The sequence below is a fragment of the Fukomys damarensis genome, unplaced genomic scaffold (genome assembly GCF_012274545.1).
Source record: "Fukomys damarensis isolate Sample0158 unplaced genomic scaffold, DMR_v1.0_HiC HiC_scaffold_12, whole genome shotgun sequence".
In the NCBI taxonomy this organism is placed as follows: domain Eukaryota; kingdom Metazoa; phylum Chordata; class Mammalia; order Rodentia; family Bathyergidae; genus Fukomys; species Fukomys damarensis.
Window position 1 is genome coordinate 42,513,499 of NW_022900924.1, and position 11,560 is coordinate 42,525,058.

The 11,560-nt window shown below is 35.5% G+C and overlaps 1 protein-coding gene across 1 annotated transcript in view; it reads left to right on the forward strand.

Moving 5' to 3' along the window:
* The window catches only part of Atp11b (ATPase phospholipid transporting 11B (putative)), an 82,806-nt gene that overhangs the window by 25,535 nt on the left and 45,711 nt on the right, over window positions 1-11,560 (forward strand). Inside the window, exons 10-12 of the mRNA XM_010624540.2 lie at window positions 1,468-1,549; window positions 8,750-8,900; window positions 10,288-10,485. Of these exons, the coding sequence (XP_010622842.1) occupies window positions 1,468-1,549; window positions 8,750-8,900; window positions 10,288-10,485 (431 nt within the window). The remainder of the gene's footprint in view (window positions 1-1,467; window positions 1,550-8,749; window positions 8,901-10,287; window positions 10,486-11,560) is intronic.

Here is an 11,560-nt window from a genome sequence, read left to right on the forward strand (position 1 = left end):
GGGTATTCAAACAAAAACTTGCACAGAATGTTCATAGCAGCACTATTCACACATAATAGCCAAAGGTTGGAAATAGCCCAAAAAGATAAGCAAAATTTGATATATCTGTATGCCGGAATACTACTCGGCCATAAAAAGGAATGAATCTTGAAAATATATTAAGTAAAAGAAGCCAGACATCAGTGAACTGTATTGTACGATTCCATTTATTTGAAATACTCAGACAGATTCATGGAGCCAAAATAGGTAAGTTGTTCCCAGGGACTAGGGAGTGATTGTTTAGTGGGACCAGGGTTTTCTTCTCTAGTTAGAGTCTGAATGTACTAAGTGCCACTGACTTCATACAGACTTCATACATACAGTGATGGATTTTTTTCTCATTTAAAGATGGGGAAATTGAGACTTGGAATACTTCTAGCCAAAGCTGTAGGACTGTGAGTTGCAGAGCTAGTATTCAAGCCAAGGTCTAACTGCAGCTTTTTTTTTATAAAGCTGGTTTTGTCTAATTTCATTCATTGCCAGATTGCAGTTCTGTTATTATTACTCTCATTCTTACTCATATCAGTCCTTCACATGAACCTTTTAAAAATAGCATTTTGTTTGTGTTTATATAGTGTGCTCTGACGAAAATCCTTGTTATCTCTCTGTGCTTATGGAATGATGCCCAGAGCAGATTGCCACTCGAGGCCTTTCGATTTCTGGCCCTAATCCATTGTACCAACCTAACAGAGTGTGCTTTCCCTTTGCATCTTTGTTAACTGCTAGCTCCTTCTGTAGAGGCCATCTATTCTTTCCCATCTCTCTCTTCCATCAGTTGTAATTCTAGTTATATCTCTTCATACCTTGGGAGCAATACTCCTATGGGCTTCCCATGCAGCAGATTGACTGGGGCTGTTACTTTTCTTTTACTTTTCTTGATGCTCAGACAAAATACCTGGCACCCAAAGTTAAAGGAGAAAAGGTTTATTTCACTCAAAGTTTGTAGCGGTTTCCATCCATAATTGGCTGGCTCCAATGCAGGGTGGCCTGGCAGAGGGGCCTCATATAGGAGAACAGTTGCAGAAGGTAGCAAAGCAACCAGGGATCACCACAGCTCTTTCTGTCCCTTATATCTTATCCAGGCTGCTTAGGGAAGGTAGTACTCAGCCTTAATCCTAACGTCCTTGATCCTAGCTTTGCACCATGAATCAATCCCAGCGTTACATACTCTACATTCAGCCACTTCTGAAAGACGCCCGCCTATGACCACATGAGGCTTTGGGGGGCCATCTGGACACAAGCCTTAACAGGCTCCCCAAAATTAGGCTTGGCAAATGTTTAAAAACTATGAAAAGACTCAAAGAAGAGCCAAGTTATAACAACTGTCAGACAGAATCTTTTCTTAAAAGCTTGAATGCTAGTAAGTACATTCATTTCCTGTGAGCATACCAGAAGATTGTTGTAAGAGGGTTCTGTTTTGTTCTATAGGTGTTGCTGTGTATACCGGAATGGAAACTAAAATGGCATTAAATTACAAGAGCAAGTCACAGAAAAGATCTGCTGTGGAAAAGTAAGAAAACTCTGTTTTCATTTATGCATAATTATTACTATATTTAATAATCTAAATCTTACAATTAGTAGATAAAGAACTTTAAAGTAGATGTTATAAGTATGTTTAAGGACCTAAAGGAAAATTTGAACATATGGAAAACTCAGAGACTATAAAAAAGAACCTATGGAAATTCTCAAGTTAAAAAATATAATAGCTAAAATATAAACACCATGAGATGAATTTGACATGAAATTGAGTAAAGCAGAAGACATTGTCTATAAACTGGAAAAAAAGCAATACAAATTACTCACTTTGAAGAACAGAGAAAAAAGATTAGGGGAAAAAAGTTTCAGAGCCATGTGAGACAATAGGCTCTCTAGCATAAGTATCATTCTTTTCCTCAAAAAAGGGACAGCATAAAAATATTTGAAAATGTGACTTGAAAATTTCTACAAGTTGAGGGGAAGGAAAAAAAAAAATAACTCAGACTTCCAAGATCAGCAGATGCCATGCAGAAAAAATAACACATTATAATCAGACTACTAAAATCTATTTTAAAAAAGAGAATGTGAGGGCAGGGGTAAGGGGAAAAAATGAGAATCAAGACTTGTCATGTAGAGGTACAAGATCCCAACAATGAATGTAACTGTACTGTATCCCTAAAATGTAGCAATAAACTCAATTAAAGCTGAAAAAAAAATTTTTTTAAAAAAAGAGAATGTATCGTAAGCAGTCAAGGGAAAAACTGTACTGTCCCTAAAATGTAGCAATAAACTCAATTAAAGCTGAAAAAAAAATTTTTTTAAAAAAAGAGAATGTATCGTAAGCAGTCAAGGGAAAATATATCACATACAAGTGAATACCAGTATCAGTGATGCCAGTCAAAACAGCAGACAGTTGTGAATGAACTTCTGAGAAGTGTTGAAGGACAACAAGGTCATCCCAAGTACCTAGAATATCTAACCATATATATATTTTAAAACACCTACAAATCAATAATGAAAATAGAAACAGCCTAAGGAACAAGTAGGCCAAAGACTGGAGTAGAAACTTGACAAGGAAAACCTCCAAATGGCTAATGAGCACAGAAAAGAATGTACAGTGGTGGGCCAGGGATTTAGCTTAGTGCCATGCCTGCTTGCAAGTGCAGTGTCCCAAGTTCAATCCCTGGTACAAAAAAAACAAAAACCAGGATATACAGGGGCACCTTGGCTCACAAATGCTTTTGTTTATAAATAATTTGGTTCACAGACAGAAGCATGTGGCAAAATTTTGTTTTTGTTTGCAAACTCTGCATCGGGTGACAAATAGGACCATGGGCATCTCTCCCAAAATCGTAGAACAAACTGAGTTCATGAACTGAGGTACCACTGTACAGCCTCATTAGTCATGAGAGATGCAAATCAATATTGTAAGGAGATACCAATAAACACATAATAGAATGACAAAAAAGACAAAATTGCAAGTATTGATAAAGATAAAAACAACTGGAACTCTTCTAAAAAGTCAAAGAGGAGGCTTCAAAGAAAAAAAATTTTTAACTAGAAGATAATAAAAATACCGTGTATTAAAATTTGTGGGATTCAACTAAAGCAGTGTTGATAAGGAAATTTGTAGCACCAAATATATTAAAAGAGCAATGTCAAACAGAAACCAAAATTAAAAACACAAGATCATTTACAGTTGCCCCCCAAAGAAAAATCCAGGTATATATCTAACAAAATGTAGGCCTCTGTGCTAAAAATTACAAAATGCTGAGAAAGATCTAAATATATGGAACAGTATAACATATTTATGGTTGGAAGACTTGGTAGGATAAAAATGCCAATTCTCCCAGATCAATCTAGTTTTAATGCAGCTCTTATTTAAATTCCAGCTAGAGCCAGGCATGGTTATGTAAGCTTATAATCCTGGATCTGTAGGGGACCAAGTCAAGAGGATTGCAACAGTGTCCATGTCCTGAGTTCAGTCTCCAGTGCCACCAAAGAAAAAAATTCCCACAAGATTTTTTTGTAGAAATAGACAAGTTTATCCTGAAATTTATGTAAAAACACAAAGGAACTAACATAGTTAACAATTTTGGAATTAAAAGATGAAGTGAGAGTAATCACTATCTGGTGTTAAGACTAACAGCATAACTCCAATAATCAAGACGATTTGTTATTGATGTAAGAAAATAAGACAACCCACAAGCATAAAATTAATTTTGGGAAGTGGCATGAAAATATTACAGTGGAAGGAAGAGAATCTTAAGTGGTACTAAAATAATTTTATATTTGTAGCAGGAAAAAAAAGCTAAGCCCTATACCACATACGGTAACTGATTCAGATGGAATATAGATTAAATGTAAAACATGAACTAGAGGTGTAGCTTGGTGATGGGGCACCTGCTTAGCGTGTACAGGTCCTGTGCTCAATCTCTGGCACCACAATAACGAAATTCATTAATTTAACAAAACATATTTTTTTTAAAAAGTCCTTTTAGAAGGTCCTAGATCTCAACCTGCCAAAGATTAAAACTAGACCCTTATCTTTCACCATGCACTAAACTAAAATCCAAGTGGATTAAAGATCTAAATATTAAAACAGAAACACTAAACTTGCTGGAAGATAAGTTAGGCAAAACTCTTGAAGACATTGGCATAGGAAAAGACTTTATGAACAAATCCTCAATAGCATGGGAACTAGCAGAAAGAATCAACAACTGTTATCTCATCCTATTAAAAAGCTTCTGCACTGCAAAAGAAACCATCAGCAGAACTAAGAGACAGCCTACAATGTGGGAAAAATTTTTTACCAGCTGTTCCTCAGACAAAAGACTACTATTTAGACTATATAAAGAACTCAAAACAATCAGCCCCCCCAAATATAAAGACCCAATTCAAAAATGGGCATCTGAAATGAACAGACATTTCTTAGACAACCAAGTAAAAGCAGCAAGTAAATATATGAAAAAATGTTCCACATCACTGGTCATTCGAGAGATGCAGATGAAAACAATACTAAGATTCCACCTCACCCCACAAAGAATGGCTGCTATGAAGAAATCATCCAATAACAAATGTTGGCAGGGTTGTGGGGAGAAAGGAACCCTTCTCCATTGTTGGGAGTGCAGACTGGTGCAACCACTATGGAAATCAATATGGAGATACCTCAAAGAGATGGGACTAGAGGTTCCATTTGACCCAGCCATCCCTCTGCTGGGTGTCTTTCCAAAAGAATTAACGAAATCATACCACAGTGACATATGTACACCAATGTTTATAGCAGCACAATTTGTAATAGCTAAAACTTGGAAACAGCCCATTTGCCCATCCGTTGGAGACTGGATAAAGAAGATGCGGTTTTTCTATAAAATGGAATACTGCTCAGCCATAAAGAATGAGAAATTAGATTCATTCATAGGAAAATGGTTACATATTGAGGATGTACTCCTAAGTGAAATATATGTCACACTTGTGTAAATACGGAATAGTTTCTTTGGTATGAAAAGCTGTAATAGTACATAAGATCCTAATGAGATAATTGACCATGTGAAATAGGAAGAAAAGGGCTAAAGGTGTAGGGAAAATGGGAAGGGTAGGGGAAAGCTAATAAGGGAAAAGAAAAAAAATATGAGAAAATGAAAAAACGGAAATAAAGTGTTTATAAATGGGGAGGGGAGGAGGTGGTGAAGGGAGGGCAGGGATAAAGGGGGAAAAAAATGAGAACCAAGACCTGTCATGTAAAGGTACAAGATCCCAGTAATGAATGTAATTGTATGCCTAAAATGTACCAATAAACTCAATAAAAGGAAAAAAATAATAAAAGGTCCTATAGTTAGGCAGTTATTAACACCAAAAACCACAGTCACTAAATAAAAAGAAATTAATAAATCAGATTTCACCAATTTAAAACTTTTGAAAGACTTAGGATGGAAAATGGAAAAGCAAGGTAGAGCTAGAGGGACTATTTGCAGACCACAAAACTGTGTGTGTGTGTGTGTGTGTGAGAGAGAGAGAGAGAGAGAGAGAGAGAGAGAGAGAGAGAGAGAGAGAGACAGGGTTACAATGACAAAACGATACAGATAGGGACAGATGAGTGCTGCCAGGGGGTGGGGCTGGGGCTGGGGCTGGGGCTGGGTGTAGCTACAGTCCTGTTTGGTGGTTACAGAACAGTTCTCAGTAGTGGTACTTAATCTGTATGTGGGATTAAGTTGTGTAGAGCTCTGCACACACATACAAATGAGTGCAGGTTTTGTGAATAGTGAAAGCAAACCTGTAGTTTAATTCACTGATGTACTAGTGGGGAAAAACGGTGGCTAAGACTGCATGGCACTCTGTACTGTTTCTACAACTGAAGTTTTGTTCAAAACAAAAAAGTTTAAAGTTGATCAGGTGACAAGATAAAAGAAAAAAGATAAGCATTAAAAGCCAAGTGTGGTGGCGCACGCCTGTAATTCCAGCACCTGAGAGGCTGAGGCAGGAGGACTGCTTAGAATTTGAGACCCATGTGGACTAAATAGTAAGTTCAGGATCCGCCTGAGTTGCATCATGAAACCATGTCTCAAAAAATTAAATGGGTAATTGGAATGGAAGAAAATATAGATGAAATGAAAATGGTAAAATGCCAACATATTCAAGATGTCTTGGCACATAATGTTTTATTACAGTGCTCTATGTGTATTTCAATTTTTGTGAAAAGTTTCTTCATTTCAAAAAATGTTTTTAAAATTGAACATGCATTTGTTTCAGCAGCACATAAATCTTAGAGCAGTATAGAGGATCTAGCATGGCCCAGGCACAGGCTGACATAAAAACTCATGAAAGGATGTATATTTTTAAACATTAGGATCAATAAAATTAAAAACTGGTGATATTAAGATAGAAAATTAAGATATTAAAATAGAAATTGGGTAGGGAGGATCAGCGAGAGTTAATACATTAATAACCATAGAAAATTTGCTATGTTATTATTGTTTCAACTCTAAAGTCTTATACATGAACTGTTAAGAGACTTTAAAACTATCAACAGAAGGGCCTGGGATTTAACTCAGTGGTTCCCCGCCTGCCTCTCAAGTGCAAGGTCCAAAGTTTGATCCCTGTTTATTGTACCAATAAACCAAAAATAAAAAGAGAGGTCTCAAAAATAAAATTTATCAACAGAATTTCGATTGCGTTTTAAAGCAGTCTAGAAATATGTACTGGGTCAGTGATTTAGCTCACTGGTTCCCGCCCACCTATCAAGCACAAGGACCCAATTCGATCCCCAGTACCCCCCAAAAAAATATGTACTATAGTTTCTCTGGTGTGAAAAACTATAATAGTACACAAGATCCTAATGGGATAATTAAGAGTGTGAAATGGGAAGAGATGGGCTAAAGGTGTAGGGAAATTGGCAAGGGTGGGGGCAAGGAAATAAGGGAAAAGAAAAAATATGAGAAAATGAAAAAATGGAAATAAAGAGTTTGTTAATGGGGAGGGGAGGAGGAGGTGAAGGAAGGGCAGGGACAAGGGGAAAAAATGAGAACCAAGACCTGTCATGTGAAGGCACAGGATCCCAGTAATGAATGTAACTGTACTGTAGACCTAGATTGTACCAATAAACTCAATAAAAAGGAAAAATAAAATATGTACTGAATTTGTGTGTGTGTGTGTAGCTCTGTTGTAGTGCTAGGTTTTCTAAGCTACAGTTTTTTCTGTATTTGGTGTTTACAGTCAGTTTGGAAGTTAAAACTAATATATAATGAAAAATTTGATAGTAATTGCAGGCTGGGACTTGCTTAATTTAAACAAGAGAAAGTTGAATATAAATTTAATCAAGACACTTCAGGAAGATGATGACTTTTGAGTTAAACATTTAAAACTTGGTTAAGCAAATATATAGAAATTGATTACACAGTGTAGGCAAGCTGGATTGTCTGACAAGACAGGCATGAACAGAGACGGAAGGTAGAGACAGACCAGGCAATATAGGAGAATAAAGGAGACACAGTGAGAGTGGTAAAGAGATCAGAATTTGGAGTCAAGACAATATGTAGATTTGAACTTCACATCCCCTGGTTGTTAGCTACATGGCCTTGGAGCAGTTTTATTCAGTAGAACCAGATGTTTTCCTGTTTAAAAACATGAGCAGTACTGGTGACGAAGTATTAACAGGGTGCCCAATACATAAAAACCAAACAAAAAAACAGTTGTTTTAGGCCCCTTTTTCTCACCGTATAATAGCATTTATGTTGGAAGATAACTGAATATAAACTACTTGCATAATTAAGGTAAAGTTAAATTATGGAATGCCTAGAGAGAAAAATCACAGCCCAGCCATTTCCTATCGGTAAGAGCTTTTTCAGTGCCTATGACCTGCATTTTCCCTAAATATTTGTTGGATGCCAGAGGGTTCATCATACTGTTGTTTATTTGATCTATATTTGGATTTTTAAATGAGATAACATAACATTTTAATTACATAAATTAATAATAACATTTTAATTACATAAAAAAGTATGGTTTCAAACCTAGAATCAGGTGTATCTGGGCCAGATATTTGGCACAGTGGTTCCACCGCCTGAGCACAAGGGCCCAAGTTCGATCCCTGGTACCCCCCACAAAAAAAAATCAGCTATGTCATATTAAGCTTGCTTGGTGAAAAGAAAAAGGCTCTGAAGTCAATTTCTGGTGATTTGAAGAAATTATATAACTAGATTTGAGTCTTCATCAATTAAAAGGACTTAGTAATTCCTTCATAGGGTTTCTAAAAAAAAAAGATTAAGTAAAATAGTGGATGTAACAAATTTTGTAAAATTTTAATGCTGTATAATATTATTTTTATTTATTGTAGTTACAATTAGATGGGCCCTGAAAATACAAAAAAAAAAAAATCTTAGAATAGTTACAGCAAAAATAAGTTGCAAAGCTACTTGCTGTAACATCTGTATGTATTAGTTCTTTTATTGTCGGAAAATAGATTCTGATGAGTGATCTTTTCCTGAAAATAAAGACTATGTCCTTTAAAATAGCTGTAGTAGGGCTGGGGTTTAGCTCATTGGTGTCACACCTGCCTGGAAAGAGCCAGGTCCTGAGTTTGATTCCTGGTACCGAAAAGAAAGATAGATAGATAGACAGACAGACAGACAGATAGATAGATAGATGGTAATTCTTTGCATATTTTTATATAAGTATTAATCTCTAAGCAAACATAGTAATATATATTGATATGTTTCATGTCTTTTTCTTATTTCAGATCAATGAACACATTTTTGATAATTTACCTAATAATCCTTATTTCTGAAGCCATCATCAGTACTATCCTGAAATATACATGGCAAGCCGAAGAAAAATGGGATGAACCTTGGTATAACCAAAAAACAGAACATCAGAGAAATAGTAGTAAGGTATTTCATAATGTTCATAACTTTGCTGTAAAACAGACTTTACTTTTTGACACTGTTAGTGCTTTAGAAGTAACTTATAATAGGAAGGACCACTGTGATCTCATAAAACTATCAGCCCTGACGCAGTGACATTGCAAACAGAGCAGTCAGCATGTTTGTATTGGAATGCTTTTCAGAGTTTAGGACATTGTCCCTATGTAATGTTTCAAAAATCACAAAAATTTAAATCCAGCTCTATTTGCATTCCACTTAAATACTATAGGTTCAGTTTCCTATTCTGTTTACTGTCTTATAAATGAATTAAAGAGAATTTGTTTTCAGTTCTGTCTGAATAGTTCAAGAAGTCTTATTGTCTTGATGATACATGTGAAGTAATTCACAAATTACCTAAAGTTTTAAACTGATTAACTATGGATTACCAACAGAATATAACCTATAATTTTGTCTAAAAAATGTTTTCCAAATTTTACTCTAGATTAAAATACAAATACTACTGGAAGACAAAATTAGGTCACAAGAGACCACAAAGCAGATAAATACAGGGTCATATTTTCAGAATCACTCTCATCCATAACTATGTGCTTTACCTTTTATGAAAAGCATGGGTATCTGTTCTCCTATGCCTTTGATGGAGGCTTTTCCTATGTAATAGTCACATCATGGTTTTAATTTCTAAGAAACTATAGTCTTGCAACGTGCTAAAAATTTTTTTTTGTTTTTTTTTTTGTTTTGTTTTGTTTTTTTGTTTTTTGAGACAGGGTCTCACTATGTAGTGGAGACTGACCTGGAACTCACTATATAGCTCAGGCTGGTCTCAAACTCACTATGATCCTCCTGTCTCGGCCTCCTGAGTGCTGGGATTACAGGCATGTGCCACCACACCTGGAAAAATTTTTTGAAGTTATGCTCCATTTTTAGTTTATGGTTTTGAAGGGTAATAGAATGGATAAGTGCACTCCAAAAGGTATAGTTAAAATTTCCCCAAAAGTAGTCATACTAGGTGACCTTTAGCTTCTGAAGAGTAACTTTTTTTTTTTTCTTTTTTTTTTTTGAGACAGGGTCTCACTTTGTAGTTCAGGCTGGCCTCAAACTCAAGGCAATCCTCCTGCCTCAGCCTCCCCAGTTAGGATAACAGGCATCCACCACCATACCTAGCTATAGAGTAACAAATTAAATTATTTGAATTTAACCTTTTACATTGATCAAGATTCTAAGTAAACAGAGGAAATAAAATAAGACAATTCAATAAATGAATTTCATAATCTATTCTATCTCAGAATAGTTGATCTGTTTATGCATGAAACTGATCATTTTCTTCAGTGATATTGAAAGAATTCTCTGGTATTTTCTTTTATGAAATAATCATTTCTTTTTTTTTTCTCCCCAGATTCTGAGATTTATTTCTGATTTCCTTGCTTTTCTGGTACTCTACAATTTCATCATTCCAATTTCATTATATGTAACAGTTGAAATGCAGAAATTTCTTGGATCGTTTTTTGTTGGCTGGGATCTTGATCTCTATCATGAGGAATCAGATCAGAAAGCTCAAGTCAATACCTCCGATCTGAATGAAGAACTTGGGCAGGTAAAAGTGATGTTAAGATTTTATTTTTCTAATTTTTTTAGAGCAAAGCATATACAAAGCTAATGTAGCAAAATAATACACTTGATCTTGGCAAAAGGCCAAGAAGCAATGAAACAAAATAATACAAAGCTTATCCCAAAACAGCCCTGCTTTGCTTCACTCTTAATTTTTACTCCCATTTAAAAATCTTCTGTTTCTTCCATTATTTACCAACATGCGATGCTTTTTCTTGATTTTAAAATCTTAGGTGTTCTGTATTGCAGAATATACAGTGTCTTCCCATGTACGTATCCACATGACATGCCCGCTTTGCTGCACCAAAGCCGGGAATTAATAAATATTTACTAATTGATGTTGTTATGACTTTTAATATTGTTCCCAGTTCTTCATGTAATCTTTATGATATTGTATTTCTTTGATATATAAACATATATATAGAACTGCTTTGTCATTTGCTTTCTTTGACACATATATGAAGTATCTCTGTATATCCAGACACATCAGTAAATCTAAGATTGTCTTTTTCTGTCTCTCTTTTTCATTTTTGATTTTTGTATTTATTTTTGAGACAGAGTCTCACTTTCTTGTCCACGCTGATCTTGAACTTGGGCTTTACCCTCCTCAGCCTCCTGAGTGCCTGGGGCTACAGACGTGTGCCAGTGTACCCAGCTTTATTATTTTACATAGTAAAATTCCTGTGTCGAGTATATGTGTGTTTTATATTCCCCATAACACAGATTTTTTTGTTTGTTTTTGTTTTTTGAGACAGGTCTCACTATGTAGTAGTTCAGGATGGCCTCAAACTCATGGCCATCCTCCTGCCTCAGCCTCCTGAGTGCTGTGCCACCACACCCGGCTCATAACAGATCCCAAAGTGGTTTCTCACTCATCTTTTTATCTTGGCCAAAACAATTTTTTCCGATTTTAAGTGGACCTTTCTTTTTGCATATTGATCTTTTATCCTGTTACCTTACTGAACTTATTTATTAGTTTTAATAAATATTTTAGTGAATTCTCTAGGTTTTTTTTTCATATACAGTTATTTCATGTTAGTAGTTTGGCCTCCCCCCCCCCC